Source organism: Stegostoma tigrinum, chromosome 2 (genome assembly GCF_030684315.1).
Source record: "Stegostoma tigrinum isolate sSteTig4 chromosome 2, sSteTig4.hap1, whole genome shotgun sequence".
In the NCBI taxonomy this organism is placed as follows: Eukaryota; Metazoa; Chordata; class Chondrichthyes; order Orectolobiformes; family Stegostomatidae; genus Stegostoma; species Stegostoma tigrinum.
Genome location: NC_081355.1, coordinates 28,350,894 through 28,375,109, shown reverse-complemented (window position 1 = coordinate 28,375,109; position 24,216 = coordinate 28,350,894). Strand labels below are relative to the sequence as shown.

The 24,216-nt window shown below is 40.1% G+C and overlaps 1 protein-coding gene across 3 annotated transcripts in view; it reads left to right on the top strand.

The window, feature by feature from the left end:
• eepd1 (endonuclease/exonuclease/phosphatase family domain containing 1) overlaps nucleotides 1–24,216 on the top strand; it is a 151,115-nt gene that overhangs the window by 107,902 nt on the left and 18,997 nt on the right. For all 3 annotated transcript variants that reach the window (XM_048520090.2, XM_048520072.2, XM_048520082.2), the window contains exons 5-6: nucleotides 9,464–9,574; nucleotides 22,611–22,745. In XM_048520090.2, the coding sequence (XP_048376047.1) occupies nucleotides 9,464–9,574; nucleotides 22,611–22,745 (246 nt within the window). The remainder of the gene's footprint in view (nucleotides 1–9,463; nucleotides 9,575–22,610; nucleotides 22,746–24,216) is intronic.

Here is a 24,216-nt window from a genome sequence, read left to right as displayed (position 1 = left end):
AATGAGGAGCAAATTTCCTACAGATACCTCAAGTTCAGCCTGTGTCACTATTGAATCATTGATATTTCGGTCTCTAAATCAGAACTTGTGGGTTTAAAGCTCCATGCCAATGACTTGAATGTAAAATCAAGACTGACTTTACTGCAGTACGAAGGGAGTGCTGTATTTTCAAGTCATACATAAATAATTCCATGGCACTGATCAAAGAAAAACAAGGGAGTTCTTCCTAGTAAACTAGCTATCATTTATTCATCATCCAACAGAATGAAAAAAAATGATCTGGTCATTTATGTTATTGCTGTCTGGGAAACCTTGCTTTGTACAAATTAGTTGCTACATTTCCAACAGCACAACATTGTCTATATTTAAGTATTTCATTGGCTGTGAAATGCTCCTGAGCATCTTGTTTTCATGAAACGTGCTATGTAATTGCAAATTATTTCTTCCTAACAATGGCATGATAAGTCAAGTTACACTGGAAGCAGTTTACAAATTGGATTTTGTAATAAAAAGAAATATCTGGCACATTATTCTGCCATAGCAATTTGAAAAGAAAAGATTTGTATATATACTGCACTTTACATGATGCCAGGATATCTCAAAATGCTTTACAGAAAAAAAGACCTACTTTTGAAGTGTAATCACTGTAGGAACGTAGAAAATGCAGCAAATAATGTGCGGACTAGAAGCCTCTTTGAATACTTACTTAATCATTATGTTTTTTGTGTAATGTAGATTGAAGAATAAACATTGGCTAGACAGTGATGACTCTGTGACTTTTATTTTGGGATCTTTTACATCCACCAAAGTGCACTGCCAGGGTTTTGATTTAATATTTCATCTGAAAAATGCCACTTCTGACATTGCTGCACTTTCTCAGTGCTGCACTGAATTATCATACTTGATTTTAGTATTCAAGCCCACTTGCCTCATTGATATTCAGCATTTTATTTTACCAAACTCACAAAAGGTAAACATTGAGAAAATTCAACAAGGAAACTAGAGATGGTACCTGGTAAGTTCAGCTCGCTGCACGCTCCAATAGGGCCTCAATAATGGACACAGGCACTGTCCATGGGCTACATGCTACAAGCAAACCACATCCATGGACAGTGACATCTGACACATGCCTTTCTCTAAGAAGCCTTATCTCTGATCCACTCACAGGATGTTGTCGCACTTAACTGCCACATGTTAAGGTAGAAAAGTCACAATAGACTGAACAATCTCCCTGTCTACCGTTTCCAGGACAAATGTCAGGAACCATACATAGCATCTCCAGGCTGACCATGCTTGTGAAGAGGGAGGCAGGTACAAAGTGAATTATGGGATTTCTTCTGAGTAGCAAGGCACCCCAGGAACGGTGCGTGGTAAGATGGGGTGGAAATCAGATATAAAGGGCACCAGAGGAGCAGGGTAGGTAGTCAATGAAGCAGGTTTGGTAAGATATGGTGCGAAAACTGGAGAGGCCCTGCTGGCAGTTATCCTTCCACAAAACTCAAAGTGATTCAGACTGACTCCCGTGAGCCACTGCTGATAAAATGGCTTTAGGAAAGAGAGGATTTGTGTTAAAGTCTCAGGGCAGAATTTTTTTGGCTAAGTCTGAATCACTTTGAGTTTTGTGGAAGGATAACTGCCAGCAGGGCCTCTCAAGTTTTCACACCATATCTTACCAAACCTGCTTCATTGACTACCTACCCTGCTCCTCTGCCCTTTATATATGATTTCCACCCCATCTTACCACGCACCATTCCTGGGGCGCCTTGCTACTCAGAAGAAATCCCATAATTCACTTTGCACCTGCCCCCCTCTTCACAAGCATGGTCAGCCTGGAGATGCTATGTATGGTTCCTAACATTTGTCCTGGAAATGGCGGACAGGGAGATTGTTCAGTCCATTGTGACTTTTCTACCTTAACGTGTGGCATTTAAGTGCGACAGCATCCTTTAAGTGGATCAGAGATGAGGCTTCTTAGAGAAAGGCACGTATTGAATGTCACTGTCCATGGATGTGGTTTGTGTGTAGCATGTAGCCCACGGACAGTGCCTGTGTCCATTATAGAGACCCTATCAGAGCGTGCAGCGAGCTGAACTTACCAGGTACCATCGCTGGTTTCCTTGTTGAATTTTCTCAATGTTTATCTTGTTTGAGTTTGGTAAAATAAAATACTGAATATCAATGAGGCAAGTGGGCTGTCCACAAATTGTTTAACAAGCTTTAATCACCATCAATGGACAGAAGCAAGTTTCCAAATGAGATTTTTGTCATGTTGCTTTTGAAAAGCACAAATGATGGACCAAGATAACACAAGTGTGGAGCTGGTAGAACATAGCAGCCAGGCAGCATTAGAGGAGCAGGAAAGTTGACGTTTCGGGTTGGGACCCATTTCTGAAGAAGGGTCCTGACCCAAAACATCAACTTTCCTGCTCCTCTGATGCTGCCTGACCTGCTGTGCTCCTCCAGCTCTACACTGTGTTATCTCTGACTCCAGCATCTGTAGTTCTTACTATCTCCAAGATGGAGCGAGATATGTCTGACGTAGAGATGGGCCTCATTAGGGATCTTGTCCTAGTCCATTAAAAATCTTGCCAGAGCCCACATCCCTGAGACCCCTGTAAGTTTCTTCCTTTCATGTGAAATTGTTGTATGCGCAGGTAGAAAAACAGTTATTTTTTAGAAGTAAAATATTCAATGCAATCCTTTCTATAGATCCTATAGTTAAATAAGTAAAAATGAGCATTCACTACAAGCTGGTGTTTAATATCTCTAAACTTTATAGTGCTATAGCACTATAAAATGTTGCATCAGTTAAGAACAAGTTCAAGTTTAGGTGTAATACTTGCCATATTTGAATAAAAATGGACAGGAAAAGATGCTCTGGTCATCAGATCTGATCCATACAATTATCATGTGTTGTACATTGTAATATTTGTACTTTGCAGTCCACACAAAGTCATACAATATCAGAGACCTAGAATAGTTGCTGTTAGGAATGACAGGAGATCTAGAAAATTCGTCTCAGATTCCCTTAAGTGATTAAAACTAGCCTAGGCGATCACTCCAGTCCTGTTTCATGTTATACAGTAGCAATGGTTTTGTCAGAGATGATCTCTCCCAGTCAGAAACAGCACTAGCCCTTACTTGAAGGAATTCATCACTTTATCGTTTATTGCGTGAGCTTGTAAGATGTGTGAATTCCAAAGATCTCCTGATAGGTTTCAATCAAGGTTTATGTACTGAGATTCATTTATTCATTCAAGGGACGAGGGCCTTCCTGGCCAGGCGGCATTCATTGCTCATCCCTAATTGCCCAGAGGGCAATACAGAGTCAGCTACATTGCTGTGGGTCTGGAGTCACATGTAGGCCAGACCAGGTAAGGATGGCAGTTTGCCTCTCTAAAGGACATTAGTGAACCATGTGGGTTTTTCCTGACCATCGACATTGGATTCATGGTCATCGTTAGATTCTTAACTCTAAGATTCCAATTCTGAGATTGTCCATTTTGATATGAATCTGAATGGCAGCTGTGGAATAGCAGCCTGTGCAGACCAGCAAGTGGTGGGGTTTTGGAAAGTTCTGCAAAAGTCTATGCTTCATTGAGGTTAAATGCACCTTCTCCTACAGTTTGCCACATCCACTGAAGACCCACATAAACCCTGCCCATTGGCTGTGTTATGACAGACAGTCAGTGTATCAATATACCTTTAAGATACATGCTTTTGATTTAGCATGTGACCTAAAGGTAGAAAGGTCTCGGATGCCATCTTGTTTGGGGTCACTTGAAGCACGACACGTTATTGAAAGCTGGTGTCTTCTATGACAATAGTTTAATGTGAGCTCAGATGCTAATGTGGCCTGTGAATATTGGAATATATTAATGAGCAGTAATAAACATTGGTTGAGTCTTTCAAGACCATGTTAGCCATACCTAGCTTCTTGTTACGAAGGATAGTATCAGCATTGCTACATAAGGTAAAATATTTTGCTGGAAGAAAGACCACATCAATAGTTAGTATGATTTGACAAAAATCTGGTATGTATTAATGCCAGATCCTGTAATTCAACACTGAGTTTCATTTAATCTTAAAAAGAGGCATTGATGTTTAATCAATTATGGACTAATTTTGTAGGCAATGTTTACACAAAGATAGATGTTACTGCAATAAGTAGTCTTCTGGCGACAGTCTAGATCAGTTAGTACTCAGCTTGCTGAAAATTTCAACACCCATTTGAATTTACAGTACAGTTTTGGCAGTATGCTTGTGGTTAAATGTATAGCACATGCAGTAACTGTTGTGCTGCTAAACTGATTTTAATTTTGAAGAACTTGTAGTACTGAAATTGATGCCCTTGGGGTCAATTGAAGCTCGCTTACACAATACCAACACTGGATTATTCCTTGTTATTTTGGTTTGTGTGCTCAATACTACAAATTGCTGCTGAGTTGAAGTGCATGTTATCCCCTTGATAGGTTTTCTTGTGGACCTGTGCACTGACTGGTTGCAGATATTCAGAGTTGGTGTATTTTATTCTGCTCCTGCTATACAGAAAAGTTTACATGGCTTTTAATCTGTCTAGAAATCTGCCTGACATTGGTTCTAAAGCCGCTTGTGTTCAAATGAGAAGATACAGCAGATTATAAATTTAAAACTGCAGAGGTCAAAATGTCTGCAGAGATTTTAAATAACTTGATTTGGTGAGAATGGAGAAGGAGTAGCTTTTCCTATTCACCATACAAACAGTTGCTGAGAGGATTGACAATGGCATTTTCTAATTATCAGATGTCTGATCCAGTATGGCATGTTATACAGGCAAATCTGTGCTCTCTCCGAGCAGAGCAAACAGCAGAGGTTCTAAATTTTAAAATAAATGGTGCAATGTTAATTTTCTTCTGAGGAAATAGCTTTTTACACCTGCAAAATTATTTTTTCAGCACCAGAGGCTTTGTCCAGCAGTTACCTGTTGCACTATTCAAACCCAATTACTCATGATTGCAAGAGATCTAATTTTTGTCATTCATTCTTTGGCACTAAATTCTAAAGTCATGCCACGGCAGTGATATCTGTGCAATATTGGAAAAAGCAGAAATAGTTGATAGTCAATTAGATGGCTGCTCCGAAAAAAGAAGACAGAACATTTTCAGGAAGGCAGCCTGTAACTGTGGAATGCCACGGAGATTAATCCTAGGGCCACAGTTATTTACAATATATACTAATGACTTTGATGCAGAAAGTGAAGTTGGAGAACGGCACAAAAATAACTGGGAAGGCAAGTTGTTAAAATAACTCAAGTGGGCAAAAAAGTATAGTTAGGAAATATGGGAAAAAGTGAGGTTATGCACTTTGGCAGGAAGAAGAGGAAACATATTATTTAAAAGGCGAAAGACAGCAGAAAGCTACCACACAGATTTTGGGTCCTTGTGCATAGTTCACAAAAAAGTTAGCTTTATTTAATTAGGAAGGCAAATGGAATGTAGGCCTTTATTTGAAAGGGAGTGGAGTATGAAAATAAGGAGTTTTTGCTCAAACTACATAAGGCACGAGTCAGACTTATGGCTAGAATACTGTGAACGGTTTTGGTCCCCTTATCTGTGGAAGGATACACCCGCATGGAGGAGGTTCATTAGGTTGATCTCAGGTTTAGAGGCACTGCCTTGTGAAGACAGGTTGAGAAGGTTGGGCCTGTACTAGTTGGTGTTTAAAAGGAGGCGAGGGGGCCTTACTGAAACACACAAGATTCAAAAGGGATTTGACAGGGAATATGAGGTTGGATACTTGTGGGAGAGTCTAGGGCCAGAGCACAGAATCTCAAAATGAAGGATTACATGTGAAAGATAAAATGACAAGGAGGAATTCCTTCTTTCAGCGTAGTGTATTTGTGGAATTCTTTATCATAGAGGACTATCAAGACTGGATCATTAAGTATTCAAGGGTGAGAGGGACAGAATTTTGACAGTGGGGGAATCTAGGATTATGGGGGAAAAAGAAGGAAAGTGATGTAGAGGGTGATCAGATCAGTCATGACCCCATTGAATGGGCTGAATGGCCAACTTCTACATCTATGGGCTCATTCAGATCTCAAGCATTTATAGTGCTTTCCTTTAGTTTGATTATTACCTAACCTATTAAAGGAAGATTGACCATCAGTGTATAACTTTTATAGCTTTCATTTTTGTATTGAGGACATTTGCTCGTTTAAGACCCAAAGTTCCAATTTGCTTTTCCAAGCTGTTGCAACACAGCTAATTTTTGCAGTATATGACCTGTAACTTATTTGATCGAATCTAATGTGCAAAGGACCTGGGTTGGAAAATGTGGAAGTTAGGTAAAGAACACTTGTCTTTCACTATGAGTGTTGCTGCCATACAGCATGCGCACCAGTGAGGAAGGTGATGGCCTTGTGGTATTATTGCTGAGTTGTTAATCTAGAGACCTATGTTCAAATCCTGCCACAGCAAATGGTGGAATTTGAATTCAATAAAATTCTGGAAGTAAGAACCTGGTGATGACCATGAATCAATTGTCGGAAAAACTCGTCTATCTCACTAATATCTTTTATGGAAGGAAAACTACCATCCTCACCAGGTCTGGCCTGCATGTGATTCCAGACCCTCAGCAATATGGCTGACTCTTACTTTCTCTCTGGGCAATAAATGTTGGCCCAGCCTGCAGTACCTTCATCCAATGAATGAATAAAAATAGACATAACTACAGTCAGGAAGTCAAGGTCACTAGATTTAATTTATACCAAGGAAGTAACAGCAGAAACATTGTGGGCAAATGTAATGTGACCAAAGGACAATTTAAAAAGATAAAGCAGATGGGGTTTAACAAAAGAAGAAGGTAGGCTTTTAAACTTGTGTTTAGAATGAGATATTTTGTTGGGAAGATTTGTTAAACAGCAGTCATAAAGTTTTAATGCAAAATCTTGGAAGGGGAAATCTGTTGTAATTTAGTTTGTGAAGGATGGGCAATTATCCACTTTACCCATAAAAAAGCAGACATACTTTATTTTTGCTGCAGAGGGTTAGAAACTGCAAAAAGGCAGTCAGACCCTCCATTTAACAGCACAGGTTAATACAACAAATTACAGAAAAGTACAGTGGGTATGTTATAAAATTTAAAACTTTATTGGAATAAAGTGATATAACAATGCTATACTACAGAACTTAAAGATTAAAAAGAAAAATACTACAGAATTCCAACATTGCAATTTAAAAGCTCACAAAACTATGAAAATAAAGTGGTGTTGCTATTTATAGAAGTCTTCCAAACAGAGATTAAACCAATATTGACTTAATACAGGATTAAAAGCTTTAAAGCCAGAAATATAGCAACATTTTGATACTGCACAACTTAAACCCACTTTAATGGAAGGAGAATAAATGATTGTTTGCATTAAGAAGACAAAGTTGGAAAAATAATGCTGTCACAAAGATTTAATATCAGAGATGGGCCAAATAGAACACAAGATTGGGGATCTTCAAGAAAACAGCTCTAAAGATACAGAATTGCTTCATTGTGAGACATTAATTGGGGTAATTGGTAATTCAGCTGACTTGAGTTTCACATTCCAGTTCCCCCTCCCCATCCCCCTCTCTGATGAAGGGTCTAGGCCTGAAACGTCAGCTTTTGTGTTCCTGAAATGCTGCTTAGCCTGCTGTGTTCATCCAGCTTCATACTTTGTTATCTCGAGTTTCACAGGACCAGTTTATGTAAATGGTTATCCCAGTAATTTTAAGCTTGATGCAGAGATTAGTGTTACTATCTTATCAGATCAAATACCAGCTGAAGAAACATAAGTTACAACCCATAGATATGGGGCTACATGGTCCAGGTAGAATAACTCCTAACATTAAATGTACACTATAAGTAAAACTGCAGCATAAAGTGTATCATATTAATAGAGAATACATTGGCAATTTATCATCAGATAACCTCTTTCATGGCACATAACCTCTGCTGTTAAATGGAAGGTGTATTATGCTCTTAATTTTATTCTAAAGATTGAAGAACTTGAACAACACTGGACTACAAGTTTCTTTTAAGATGGAGCATCCTAAATTTGTTCACAAGATTAAGGAAACTTGACACTGGCTACATTATCTGCTTAAAGAGGGATACTAAACCATTATGTCTGTACACATCAAGGAACATCTCTTAATGACTCCTGTTCAGAAGCAACTTGAGGAAATCACCAGAATGGACGTCACATCTTTGGTGTCAAATCCAGCCAAATGGCTACTGTAGCCATTTTGAATGGGTCCCTCAGAATACGCATTACCTTAATACACTTCAGCAAGGCAGTAGCAAGGGAAAATTCACCCTCAAAAGGGGAATCGGTGTCAGCACTCTAACACAAGTATGAGCTGATGGTAATTGGTTGCAAAGCAACCACGTAGAAATAAATATGAATGACTTTATTGAACGTAGGTCAATGGATTATATATTCATGTGTAGAGAGTAAAACCTTTTGGAATAGCTTTACTTGGAGTTGGCAACCCTAATCCAATCTGTGGATCATCATAATTTGGCTCTGTGTCTCAGTTGTTACATTCTTCCTTCCGAGATAGGAGGTTAATGGCTCTATTCCACTCCAGAAATGTAAACATAAAATTTAAGCTGACACTGCTGTGCAGTGCTGAGAGAAATATGCTGTACTTGGTCTTAAAACATCATTTAGATGACAGATAAAGTCAAAGTTCTGTCAGCCCTCTCAGGTGGATGTGAAATATTCCATGCAAGTATTTAAGGGAGAACAAGGGAGTTCTGCCTTGTGTCTTATACCTCAACACCATTAATAAAGCAATACCTGCTCATTTTTTTATTGCTTTCTGTAGGAATTTGCTGTGCAGTGTTGCCTACCAATTTCCTATGTTGTAACAGTGACTCCATTTAAAAGAAGTTCTGCATTGCTTGTAAGATGTTTTAGGACATCTTGAGATTGTGAAATGTATGATATAAATGTAAGTTTTTTTTTCCTGTTTTAGATTGGATATACACGTTCTCCAATTAATTATGCCACATTTTATTGTTTGTTCGAGTATGATTAGCTATGCCAGTATTAATGTTCCTCCCTAATTGTTCTGAAGGACGAGGTTATGAGCTATGTTCCTATCTGGGATGAATAAAGTATTTCTACAGTAAATTGTTTGAATTATTGTTGACCAACAGCTTGCGGACAAAATAAAGCCAACAGCTATTAGTTCAGTCCTTTCTATTACAATACTGTGACTGTAGAATCTAGGACAAATACAATTCATTCAACAATCTCCATGTACTTATGCACATGGAGCACTGTTAACTGTTTTGCTGCATTTTTTAGTATGCACCTGGCAGACTTCAATGTGAAATCAGAAAAGATCAAATTTTGCTGGAGCTTCTAAAAAAAAACGCTAAAAATAGCTTTAATGTCAAACATGCTCAGAGACTTTGTGCCCCAATCAAAATTTCTCTTTTGCAGCTCTGTGCAGAATTGAATCAGCCAATGCTGCCAAATGTTCGTAAGTGGAAAGGTCCTAGAGGATGTTGGAAGTGTGCTGTACCCGAGAAACCATCTGCACAGAATCATAAGGTATGCTCCCTGCATGCAAATCTTAGCTTAAAAGTAAGTCATCGACTCTTCAAAATTTCTCGTATTTCATTAAAATATGGAACATGCGGTTTTGAATGGATTGAGAAACAGGTGGCTTTACATGGGACACAACAGCAATGCTTTTCTGACTATGATTTAGCTATACCAGTGAATCTGATCCTGACTAAATGAAGGGATGTTTCTTGTTTGTTTGTGCCAGCAACTACCAATTGGTCCTAAATCTACAACATTCAATTCTGATTGGCAATGTCTCTCAATATCTCCCAACTAATGTTCATCCTATTGACTCATGGTGCCAACCTAAATGTGAAATGCAGCTTTGTGCCAGACATTATGGTACATTTATTTATGTACAAAAATGTCACACAAGGTGAGGGTTGGCTATGATCTGCTATGGTTTTTTCTCGTCTCCTATTTCCTGCACAATCCTCCAACTTCTGTTCAAGCAACATTAGTGCGGTGTTATGGAAGGAATTGATTTTCGTTAGTATTTCTGTTCCAGCCTGAAGATCCTTTATGCAAAGAACTTGCATTTATATAACACCATTTATTTCCTTCTGATATCCAAAATACTTCATAGCAAATGGATTACTTTGTGATATTGAACATTTACCTCAGTTGGCATCTTCAACAGTACAGCATTCCTCAGTGATGCAGTGATACATAAGCCTAAATTATGTGCTGAAGACTTTCAGTGGGACTTAATCTCATGGTTATTCAACACTGCCATGTAAGATACCAACACACATTTACCATAAAATGCTCTTAGAAGCAAGAGAAAATTTAGTCTTTTGCTCTGAAGTTTCAAGGCTGAGCCCATCTTTCTCTTTTCACTTCTGCTATTACTTCTGCTCTTTACCTCCCCAAAACTGCTACTATTGATGTATGTTTGTAGAAAAAGTAGAAGTAGATCATTTGGCACTTAAAGCATGCTCCTTCATTTCATAAAATCAGAGTTCTTTTGATTTATATTTTGAATTCCACTTTTCCATCTACCTCCAATAACCTTACATTCCCTTGCTTGACAAGAACCCACCTTGAAAATATTCAATAGCCTTGCCTCTATTACCTTCTGAGACAGTCACACAATCTTCAAAAAGAGAGAAAAATTCCCTTCTGGCAAAGTCTAACCCCCAATTCACTTAAAACTGCACTTTGAAAATTCCAGCTCCCTAACCTTCTAAACTTTTTCCCTCCATTTTCCATAATATTTCTACAGGCTCTGATTTGCTTAATTGCACTAATTCTTTGAATTTTAATGCCAGAGACCAATAAAACCATCACCCTCTCTATCACCCCGCTGCTCCACTATATCCATGGAAGGCAAACCTTAACAGATATGGTGTAGTCATCCATTGCCAGATTTGCCTAGGCCATGTAAAGAATGATTGGGACTTGCTTTCATCAGCTAAAATTGCTTATGTGTATCATGCCAAATACATTCCACACAAACTTTCTCCAAAGTTTCCTGCTGCCTTAACCCTGAGTGTACCTTTCTCTAGTTCGTTTGCAACTCTCATTGTCGGAAAATCATTTGTAATGGTTCCTGCTCCCACACCATTACTTACAATGTCAACTAAGGATTGATCCTGGCCTTGAACTATTTCCAAGCTTTAGAAACAGATATTGCAGGAAAACCTCAGCAGGTCTGGTAGCATCTCTGGAGAGAAAGCAGAGGTAACATTTTGGGTCCAGTGACCCTTCTTCAGAACTGAAGGTAGTATCACTTTGGTCATTATGCAATGAAAAGAATCATATACATTATGTCATTTTTATTGTTGTTCTTAATCTGGAAAGAGGGAATGCTGACCAGGATAGGGAATAGATTAGGTTAGATTCCCTACAGTGTGGAAACAGGTCCTTCAGCCCAACAAGTCCACACCGACCCTTGAAGCATCCCACCCAGACCCATCCCCCTATAACCCACACACCCCTGAACACTACGGGTAATTTAGCATGGCCGATCCACCTAGCCTGTGGGAGGAAACTGGAGCACCCGGAGGAAACCCACGCAGACACGGGGAGAATGTGCAAACTCCGCACAGACAGTTACCCAAGGCTGGAATCGAACCTGGGTCCCTGGCGCTGTGAGGCTGCAGTGCTAACCACTGATAGATTCCCTAATTAATTTTGTATGATAAATAACTTTAAGGATGTTTACTAATGCTCTAACTTGGCAACAATTAATTGAGCCTCTATCAAACATATGAGTATTTTTTTTCCAAATCTTGCAACTGTATGTAACACACTACTCAGCCTAACATCACATCTTTGTCACTTTTCTCCCTCACATTATAAATTATTTTGTCTGCAAGGTATCACCCTTGGCTCAGTGGTAGCAGTCACACCTCTAACTTGAGCACATGATTGATACAGGCAGGTGTATCAGTGCAGTACTGCTATTGGCTTCAGGAGAAGTTCCTGATCTCCTGATACGATACGCAGGTAGTGGCATTTGATTCCAATTTAGTGCCCCAAGTAATACATTGTGCATTAAACAATATCTTATTCACAATCAAAGGATGGGTGGTTTCCTCTGATGTGTGATGACTTTCATGATCATTTGACCTACTAAAAACATGATAGAACAGAATCTTAGAAAGTTTATGGTGCAGAGGAAGGCCACTTGGTCCATCATATCTGTTCTAACTTTTAAAAAATGAGTCACTAACCTCATCACACTTTTCATCATTTGGTCCATAGCTCGGCGAGAATTATGAAGCTGAACCCCTAGGTCCCTCAGTTCTGCAACACCAAACAAGGTCCTGCTTTTAATGGTATATGCCCTGTCCTTGTTTGTTTTACCAAAGCGTAGTACCTCACATTCACTTAAATTAAACTCCATCTGCCACTTCCTTTTATTTTTATTTTATTCTGTGAGTTGTGCTTATGTAGAAGTGACAGTACACTGTATTTTATATTGCATGCACCTGACAATAAAGGACATTCATTCAATCCATTGACCCAACTGATCAAGATCTCTTTATAATCTTAGGTAACCTTTTTCACTGTGCACCCTACCACCAATTTTGGTGCAATTTGCAAACTTAGTAACCATGTTTTCAATATTGTCATCTAAATCATTTATATAAATGACAAAGTGGATCCGGTACTGAATATCCCGACACACTCTTTTTATACTGTCCAAGGGATTCGTTTGAATCGCGTTGTCTGCACCAAATATGATTTTTTTTTCTATCCTTCACTAAAACTTCAATATCTTTATTCATCCATTGTTCCCTAATCCTACCAGCCTTACCTTTCACGCTAACGGGAACATAATGACTCTGAACTCCCATTATCATACTTATCAGACATCCCTTTACCTGTGAACAGTCTGCTCCAATCAACTTTTGAAAGTTCTTGTCTCACACCATTAAATTTTTTCTTACTGCTATTAAAATTTTTTTATGGAAGGCTTATCCTTTTCCATAACTATTTTAAAACTAGTAGAGTTATGATCGCTAGACCCAGACCGTTGCCCTAATATCACTTCAGTCACTCGCCCTGCCTTATTACCCAAGCAAATTTTCTTGACCATAATTAACAAATTCTTCACCATCCAAACCTTCAACTCTGTGGTAGTCCAGTCAATGTTTGGAAAATTAATATCACCTCCTATTACACCCTTATTATTCTTACATGTTTCTGAGATCTGTCTACATATTTGTTCCTCGGTTTCCGTCTGACTACTGGGGGAGCAAGGGTGCTATAGTAAAATCCCATCTTATTTCAAATTTCAATCCTTATATTTCAATGGATGATTTTTGGAAACATCATCTCTAGTCTCAGCAGTAATGCTTTCCTTATTCAAAATTGCCAGCCCCTCCTCTTTTGCCTCCCTTTCTATCCTTCCTAAAGCAGCTGAGACCCAAAGCATTGAGCTGCCAGTCCTGCCCATCTTTCAGCCAAATTTCTGTAATAGCTATGACATCCCAGTTCCATGTTTCCAAGCCTGCCCTGAGTTCATTTGCCTTACCTGTAAGACTCCTTCCATTGAAATAAGTGTAGTTTAGTTCTTCAGAGTTACTTCATTGTCTGGCTTGTTCTTGTCTGTTTTTTTAATGAACCGTATATACTAGACTACCCTTCCTTGATATAATGGTAGAATGTAAGAACAATGGAGGACTCCAGACTAGTGTATACAGAAAGACCACACATACAGACCAGATACTTAATTACTCCAGCAATCACCTCAACACCAATAAATGGAGCTGCATCAGGACAAACAAAGCAAAGTCGAACAGAATCACATGCAACAGTACCTCCCTACCTGACAGGCTCCATGCCTGTTCTGAACAGAAGAACAAAAGGGCGGCGCAATGGCTCAGTGGTTAGCACTGCTGCATCATAGCACCAGTGACCTGGGTTCGATTCCACCCTTGGGTGACTGTCTATGTGGAGTTTGCACATTCTCCCCATGTCTGCGTGGGTTTCCTCCGGGTGCTCCGGTTTCCTCCCACAGTCCAAATATGTGCGGGTTAAGTGAATTGGCCATGCTAAATTGCCCGTAGTGTTCAGGGATGTGTAGATTAGGTGGGTTATAGTGGGATGGGTCTGGGTAGGATGCTCTGAGGGTCGGTGTGGACTTGTTGGGCTGAAGGGCCTGTTCCCACATGGTAGGGATTCTACGATAATCTATGATAATTATTCAAACGAGCCACAAATACTACACCAAGCCAGAATTGCGCAAAGCAGAACAGAAGCACTTCTATATGGAGTTTTTAAAAGGAATGGATACTTAAAAGCACAATCTGCCATTACCTCTGCAACAGACCACAACAAGAAGAGACACCACATGGCCAAACACACTAGTCGCCCTACTGTGACAGGGACCTATCAGAGGTGACCACAAGACTACTCAGACCCCTAGGTATCAGGGTAGCCCACAAACCAACAACCACCCTGCGACAGCTACTGATGAACATAAAGGATCCCATAATCACAACCAATAAAATTAATGTAATATACAAAATACCATGCAAGGATTGTGAGAAATAGGCCAAACTGGAAGAAAACTGACAATAAGGATACATGAACACCAACTAGCCACCAAAAGACAAGACCAATTCTCACTGACCTCAATACACACGGACAAACAAAGACACAAATTCAACTCGGACAGCACAAGCCAAACAAACACATGCCAGGAAATTCCTGGCGGCCTGACATTCCAACTGGAACGCCATCAACAAATGCATTGAACTGGACCCGACATACAAACCACTGACAAACAGAAATGGAAACAAATCAACCACCCCAGCAAATTAAGGCATATAATTAACAAGCGGGACAGAATGTCAGTGCTTCACTGGAGGTGCACTGATGATGTTACCTAGCAGGGTGATGAAACGTCTGCAATCAAACACACCGGCTTGGCGAGCAAGTCTACAACCCCATCCACAACCTGAGCTACAAATCTTTTCTCAAAGATCCTATCTGTGCCCTTGACAGGAGACAGTTATAACAATTATTCTTGTAAATTCTTTCAAATCCTGCCTAACAGAAGACCACAAGACGTAGGAGCAGAAATTAGACCTTTCGGCCCATTGAGTCTCCTCTGCCATTCAATCGTAGCTGATAGGTTTCTCAACCCTATTCTCGCACTTTTTCCCCATAACCTTTGATACCTTTAACAGTCAAGAACCTGTCTATCTCTATCTGAAATATACTCAATAATCCAAAGCCTCCTGTGGCAATGAATTTCATAGACTCGCCATGCTCTGGCTGAAGAAGTTTCCCCTCAGCTCCATCTTGAAGGGTGTTCCCTTTACTCTAAGGCTGTGCCTTTGGGTCCGAGACTGTACTGCTAATGGAAACATCTTCCCAATGTCCACTCTGTCCAGGCCTTTCAGTATCCTGTAATTTTCAACTAGACTACCCCCCCCCCCCCCCCGCCCCGACCAGTATTAGTCTAAATGCCCTTGAGTATTGACCTAGCATCCTCGAACGTTCCTCGCATGTTAAGTCTTTCATTCTTAGGATCATTCTCACGAACCTCCCTTGGTCCCTCTGCAGGGCCAGTGCGTCCTTTCTGTGATATGGAGCCCAAAGTTGCTCACAATATTTTAAATGTGGTCTGACCAGAAACATAAGATTCATACGGATCATAACTTTAATTAGAGGGGACAGTGAATTTTTTTTTAATAGGTTGACCGCTGCTTGTAAAGTCCAGGCAAAGAAACCCCAAACTAGCTGATATCGTTCCCCCATCCAAGAGTAAATATAGTGACATTGTTTTGAAATTGTTTTCGCTGCATGTTTCCTGCCTTTCAGCAGTCCACCTGACTTCCACAATATTTTCGATAACCTCTTCCTCTGTGTGATTAGTCACACTTGTTGAGTCACTGATCTTTTGTAAACAAGTTTATATTGCTAAGTGATCATCCCTCCTTTGCACACGCACCAGGAAAGTTAAGCATGGGACAGACAAACCTAGCAGCTAATTGCATCTTCACTTTGATTGCCTGGTTTATATCGGGTCAGCTCTATGGATCTGAGATGACCGCTTCTTTCAACCTTTCTGCCCAGTAGTGAGTTCTTGCTGCTTCCTGGGCTGAGGTCTGTTGTTTTGAATAGCTTCCCCATGTCAGTGGCCAGGGCAGGGAACATGAAATGATGCATATTTCAAGGCTTGCTCTCTCTGGCGGTAACTTCTTTTATTTGACAGTTACTATTGTAATTTAAAATAGTTGTAGCAACGCAGACCGGGAACATTTCGGTGTTTTCATTTCCTGTGAATCATAATTCTTAGTAACTGGTTTCAGTTACCAGAAATATGTCAAAATAAGGAGAACAATGTGAATGTGCTGAGGTAATAATTTCAAATTTGGGTGGCACTTAACTTTTAGTGGAACTATCTCCTTAAGAGGGCTTTTTATTGTAAGAAATGTGTGGAATGTGTCTGGAGATCTTAAGAACGTAAGAAATAGGAGGATGAGTAGGCCACTTGGCACCTCAAACCTGCGGTGCGATTCAACAAGTTCACTGCCAGTCTGCCCCAGGCCTCCTATTTCAAAAATCTATCTACCTCCTCTTCAACACTTCCACTATTCACAAATTCTGGGATAGAGAATTCCAGGCATTCACTAAACTCTGGGAGAAGAATTTATTTGCATCTCCATTTTAAATGAGTGTCCCTTTATTCTCCCATTCGTGAAAGCTTCTCCTCAACCTCCTCCTACACAGACTAGCTCCCTCAGAGTTATAGATAATGGGAACTGCAGATGCTGGAGAATCCGAGATAACAAAGTGTGGAGCTGGGTGAACAAAGCAGGCCAAGCAGCATCTTAGGAGCACAAAAGCTGACATTTCAGGCCTAGACCCTTCAACAGAAAAGGGTCTAGGCCTGAAACGTCAGCTTTTGTGCTCCTAAGATGCTGCCTGGCCTGCTGTGTTCATCCAGCTCTACACTTTGTTATGCCTCAGAATCATGTCTGTTTCAACAACATTATCTGTCTTTCTCATAAAATTTAATGAATAAAAGCATTTTCAGCAGTTCTTTAAGTGAACCCCTTCTTCGCAGGAGTCAGCCTAGGGAATCCCTTTTGAACTGCCTTTAATGCCTGTATATCCTTTTTCAAGTGCAGGGACCAAACTATACATAGTACTTTAGGTGGGGTCTCACCAACACCCTGTACAGCTGTATCAGGACTTTCTGTTTTTAAACTCTAAACTCCCTAGAAATAAAGTCCAAAATTCCATTTGCCTTCTTCATTACTTTCTGTACTGCCATGTTAAAGTTTTGTGTTTCATGTACAATATCACCCACCTCTTTCTCTGTTGTGCGTTTTTAGAGTCTTTCCATTTAAGTAACAGTCTGCCTCTTGATTCTTCCTACTGAAGTGCAATGATCTCACACATTCCTAAACTAAACTCTATCTTCCAAATATCTTCCAAACTCAACCTATCTGTATTCTCTAGCAGATTCCTTACGTCCTGTCACAACATGTTCCCCACCTCCTATTTTTGAATTGTCAACAAATTTGAATGCACTTTACCTTCGCCTTCAAGACATGAATGAAAATAATAATTAATTGAAGTCCTATCTTATACCTTTTATGCAGCACCTTAATGCCATGTTGGAGCTAATGGTCATAATTCTATTAATTTTAAAATAGCTATTGAAAAGGATAAGCCTTTCATAAAATTTGAAGTTTTTAGCTGGAATAAGGAAAATGGTATGAGATAAAAACTTTTTCAAAGTTGGTTGACAAGACTGTTAATAGCTAAAGGCATGACTAAGTTGGGGATTTTCAAAAGTGTGATAATGAGAGTTCAGATCTTGAATCAACTATAAGAAAAAATCACAAATTAGATGTAGACAACTGGGATCAAATGAATCTTTTGAAGGGTATAAAGAATGTAAGGGCCTTCCTAAGAGGGAAATCAGAAGGTCAAGGAGGGGATATGAAAGAGTCTTGATACTTAAGGTGAAGGATAATCCAAAGAGATTCTAGAAGTACATTAAGAGCAAAAGAATAACTGGAGAGAGAATAGGACCCTTAAAGATCAATGAGATTGTCGTTGTGTTGAACCTCAGGAAATGGGAGAGATACTAAATATTTCACGTCAGTTTTTACTATGGAGAAAGAAATGGAGGCTAGAAAACTCAAGAATAAATACTGATGTTTTGAAAACAGTTCACATTACAGAAGATGATATGCTGAAGGTTTTAGAAAACATGAAGGTGGAGAGTTGTGAGAGCGTGGAATGCGTTGCCAGCAGCAGTTGTGGAAGCAAGGTCATTGGGGACATTTAAGAGACTGCTAGACATGCATATGGTCACAGACATTTGAAGGTGCATACATGAAGATCAATGGTCGGCACAACATCGTGGGCTGAAGGGCCTGTTCTGTGCTGTACTGTTCTATGTTCTACAAATCTCCAGGACTCAATCGAGTATATCCCAGGACATTATGGGAATTTAGGGAAAAAATTACAGGGCCTCTAGCAGAAATATTTGTATCATCTATGACTGTGGGTGATGTGTTGGAGGACTGGAGAGTGGCTAATGTGCCTTTATTTAAGAAACATAAGGAGAAACCTGGGAACAGTAGAGCTGTGAGCCTGACATCTGTAATGGGTAAGTTGTTGGAGGTGATTCTGAAAGATAGGCTTTATATACATTTGGAGGGGCAAGGACTGATTAGATTAGTCAGTACGGTTTTGTGTTAGGAAAATCGTGTCTCACAAGCTTGATTTAAGTTTTTTTTCAGGAAGCAAACAAAAAAATTGATGGGGGCAAAGCAGTATGTGTTGTCTACATGGACTTTAGTAAAGCCTTTGACGAGATTTCGCACAGTAGTCTAATTATTAAAGTTAGATCACATGGGATTCAGAGAGAGCTTGCCAGTTAGATCCAAAATTGGCTTGATGGTAGGAGACAGGGTGGGGCTGGAGGGTTGTTTTTTACACTAGAGGCTTATGACCAGCAGTGTTCCATAGTGATTGGTACCGGGTCCACTTTTGTTTGGATGGAAATATAGAAGGCGTGGTTAGTAAGTTTGCAAGATTGGTGATAAATAACCTTCTTCAGTGCCCATTCAGAGAGAACAAAGATCTTGATCAATTGGTCAGTGGGCTAAGGAGTGGCAGAGTTTAATTTGGATAAATGTGAGGTATTGCATTTTAGTGAAACAAACAAGGGCAGGGTTTATACAATTAAAGTAGACCGGTGGATAGTGTTGTAGAACAGAGGAGCTAGGGGTTCAGCTTCATAATTTTTTGGCGTTTGTGTCACATGTAGACAGGGTGGTAAGGAGGCATTTAGCACGCTTGCCTTCATTGCTCAGACCTTTGAATATAAGAGTTGGGTTGTCATGTTGAGGTCGTACAGGACCTGGTGAGGCCTGTTCTGGAGAACTGTGTGCCGTTCTGGTTGCCCTTCTATAGGCAACCTAAACTTTCAAAAATAATTATTGAATTGGAGAGGGCTCAGAATAAGTTTACCAGGACGTTGCAGGGAATGGAAAGTTTTTGAAATGTAAAAATAGACTGAAAGAGCTAGGAATTTTTTCACTAGAGCATTGAAGTTTGAGGAGTGATCTAATAGAAGTTTACAAAATCATGAGGGGCATAGACAGGGTGAATGTCAAGAGTCTTTTTCCCTAGGGTGGGGGGGTTCAAAACTAGGGCGAGAGGAAAGAATTTTAACAAGGACGAGTGGGAACTTCTTTATGCAGAGAGCCTTAGTATGTGGACTGAACTACCATAGGAATTGATGGATGTGCGTATAGTTACAACATTTAAAAGATATTTGGATAAGTTCATGAATAGGAGTGGTTTAGAGGCATATGTGCTAAACATCAGCGTGTGCAACTAGTTTAGTTTGGGAACATGGTCATTGTGGACTAGTTGGACTGAAGGGTCTGTTTCCAGGCTGTATGAGTCTGACTATAAATGCCTTCTAAAGGCAAACTCCAAATGCACTAGTTCTACTAATTCCTCTTTATTTACTCTGTCTATAATATACTCAATAAACGCTAGCAGATTTGTCAAACATGACTACACTTTCTCAAAATTATGTTGACTCTGTTTGATTCTGTTAAGCTTTTCTAAAGGCTCTGCTGCTACTTCCTGAGTGTTGGATTCTTATCATGTTCCTAATGACTGATGGTAGGCTAGCTGGCCTAAAGTTTCTTGATTTCTGACTTCCTCTCTTCTTGAACCGGAATATCAGATTAGCAGTTTTCCAATCTGCTGGAATCCCCCTGGAATCCATTGAGTTCGGGAATATTTTGGCCAATGCCTTCACTATCTCCAACCACTTACTTTAAAATCTTTAACACCAGGTCATTAAGTCCTGGTGAATCGTCTGTCATTAGCCCCATTAGTTTGTCAAATAATTTTTCTCTTGTGATGGAAACTGTTTCCTCCTGTTAGCGCCTTATTAGCCTCTGAAAGGTGCTCACAAAGTCACCATGTATTGTCTATTCCCAGTTGCCCTTGAGAAAGTCCAAGTGGAAAAGATGCATCAAAAATGCTGTTGCGTATGGTGTCCAGGATTTTAACCTATCAATGATAGAACAGAATTTAGAATTCTAAATGTGCGCTCAAGTGTACAGGAGTGCAGTGAAAAGTTTACGATGTCACCCTACATAGTGCCATTTTAGGTACAAAGTACCTAGGTACGAAATGGATGAGGAAAAAGAAAGTTACATTACCTTACAGTTATTCTTATTATATGTTGATATTTAATCATAGAATTCTTAATATGAATGAAAGTTAAAATGATAAACATTACAGTCTTTTACAAAGGGCTTGCAGTTGATCAATGTAGGGGCTTTCCAACATGGTCTGACCAGGCTCACAAGCCTGCGACAGTCCCCAGTCCAACAAGTGTCACTGTCCCTGTCCCCGTTCTGCGACTCACTCGCTGTCCCACTCATCCCCAGACCTCCGGACTCATTGGCCGCCCATCTCCGCTCAGGGCCTCCAGACCACTTCCCAGCCCACGTCTGCTCGGAGCGTCCGAACCACTGGCCGTCCATCTCCTCTCAGGTCCTCCAGACCACTTGCTGTCCCATTCCTCTCGGGGCGTACAGACTCACTGTCCATCCATCTCTGCTTGGGGCCTCCAGACCACTGGCCGTCCCGCTCCGCTCGCGCCCTCAGGCCTGCTCCATTCTATGCCTCCACCCCAATCTGCAATGGCCCTCAGATGCTCCAATGATGTCACTGCAGCTCCAAGATTTAAAAAAAACTTTAAAAAGCACAAATTTAAAAGAGAAGAAGAATGAGAAAAAGAAACGAAAAAACAGATAAAATAGAGGACCCCCAGGCTGAGTAGCCTGGATGCCGCCATCTTGATTTTTCAAAACTTTATGCCCAGGCCAAAATAGAGTTTGACTTAGAAAATTTGAAGTGATGGTGTTCCGATGCTCTATTCACAATGGCAATTGACCTTCTTGGTGTTCAATAGATTAGGAGTTGCAGTTAATGATGCTTCATGGGTTTCTGCTATGGATGATGTAAAGCTTGCTTGTCCATATCAAATTTGGGACTCCACGGTGGCTCAGTGATTAGCACTGCTGCCTCACAGCGCCAGGAATCCAGATTCAATTCCACCCTTGGGCAACTGTCTGTGAGGAGTTTGCCCATTCTCCCCAAGTCTGTGTGGGTTTCCTCCAGGTACTCAGGTTTCCTCCCACAGTCCAAAGATGTACAGGTGGATGCATAGGTGGATTGGCCATGCTAAATTATCTGTAGTATTCAGGGATGTGTAGATTGTGAGAGTTGTAGGGGGACCGGTCTGGGTGGGATCTGAGGGCTGGTGTGGAGTTATTGGGCCAAAGGGCCTGTTTTCACACTGTAAGGATTCTATGATTAAATATCAACAAACAGCAACTTATCTGCCCTCTAAGTTGATGCAAAATGGTTCTATGCCACTATTTTTGGAAAACCGCAGTCTTTTCAGTGTTCTAGTCATTGCTTATCCTTCAACTATTATCACTGTAACAGATTAGATAACAGTACATTATTTACATAATGTACAAATTAGCTATTGTATTTCCTACATGATAACGTTGCCAAACTGTTCTCAAAAAGATTATTAATTCTTGTATCAGTGATAATGGGAACTGCAGCTGCTGGAGAATCCAAGATAACAAAGTGTGGAGCTGGATGAACACAGCAGGCCAAGCAGCATCTCAGGAGCACAAAAGCTGACGTTTCGGGCCTAGACCCTTCATCAGAGTTGATGAAGGGTCTAGGCCCGAAACGTCAGCTTTTGTGCTCCTGAGATGCTGCTTGGCCTGCTGTGTTCATCCAGCTCCACACTTTGTTATCTGTTATTAATTCTTGTAAATCATTTTGGATGTCCATAAATCATGCAAGGCGTTGGATAATTGCAATTTCTTTTCAGGCTTTCACTCATTCCACTCTGAAGTTGTCAGTGGAAAAATCTCGTCACATTATTTAGCAAATTCAGACTGCAAGAGAGCAAAAACTAGATTAACCTAATCTCTGATGAGACATGTGAATATCTTATTTTCTAAATGTTGCTTTTCTACAGACTGCAGAGTATGTGGGTTATCTTTGGGACAGCAGTGCTGGAGTCGAGCTGAAAACTGCCTTCCTACTGGAGAATGCACAAACCAATGGAAATGGGAAACCATGTGTCTCCAAGCCTTATGTAGGATGTTTCAAGGTGAAAGGTCTTTTTCTGCCCCTTCAACACCTTTGCTCCTGTAGTTATGTTAGCTTCTTCAATAAATGTCAGCAATGTCAAAAGCCTGCATGTGAGGAGCGTAGCAGGTAGCTCAGGGAGGGAATAATTTGAGTACTTGTAACTCAGAAGGATAAAAGGCAATTTGATTGAAGGAACCATGAAGGGTCTTGACAAGGTGAATATGGAAAGTATGTTTTCTCTTGTGGAAGAATCCAGAACTAAGAGTCTATAAGACCGTTAGATGTAGGAACAGAAGTAGGCCATTGAGTACGCTCCACCATTCAATGACATCATGGTTAATCTGATAATCTTGAACTCCACTTTATTGTTTTATTCCTATAATCCTTGATTCCCCATATAATTGTCTATTTTGGCCTTAAACATACTTAACAATCTAGCTTCGAAAGGCCTCCACAGTAAAGAATTCCATAAATGTACTATCCTCAGAGAAGAGAAGCTCTTCAGCTCTGTCTTTAATGGGTGATTTCTTATCCTGACATTACACCCTGTAGTCCTAGACATTCCTTCAAGGGAAGATGGTCTTTCCACATCTACCCTTCAAACCCTCAATAAGATCCCCTGCCATTCTCTAAACTCCAAGGAGTACAAACTTAACCCAATATCTCCTCATAAGAAAATCCTCCAATTTTGGGATCAACACTGTGTCTCTGGACTGCCTATAATGCCAGAAAAATAATCAAACACTTCACTTACACTGCCTTTTAAGGAAGAGTTCCAAAGACTCATGATAGGGACATCTGTCTTCTTTGGGTTACTGTTTATTTTTAAATTGATTCTTAGATCAAGGCTACTTAATAAAAGCCCATTGTATGAGAGTAGAATATTAGCATGGGCGGAGGATCAGTTAACTAATAGAAAACAGAGAGTAAGGATAAAGGGCCAATTTTCAGGATGGCATTCTGTACCTAGATACAGAGGGAGTGTACAAAATGTATTGAATAGCAAGTCCTTCCAATATTCCACATCATTCCCAAAGTGAAGAAAATAGCAAAATATGCAAACAATCTTGTGGAGTGGCAGAGCAGGCCAAATGGCCAGATAGTGTATTCTAGTTTCTATGTCTTACTTTCTTAATGTATCAGATATAATGACTATGCAGTAAGCTTGCTAATAAAAAGATATTACTCTATATATTTAAGGTTAATTGAGAAGAAGCTATAATAGCAATATAAGAACAGGTCTGGGATATGGGTGAATTTATCCCATTAACCTTCCAGGAGATAAGAAGAAATAGCATAAGTACATTATATATCAGTAAAGGAGACAAGGATGTGTAATCCTGTATGAACAGGAATTATGGATGTATGTTTATACTTCTATTATAGGAAAGATGTGGATGCTTTGGAGAGGGTTCAGAAGAGGTTTACCAGGATGCTGCCTGGACTGGAGGGCTTATCTTATGAAGAGAGGTTGACTGAGCTCGGTCTCT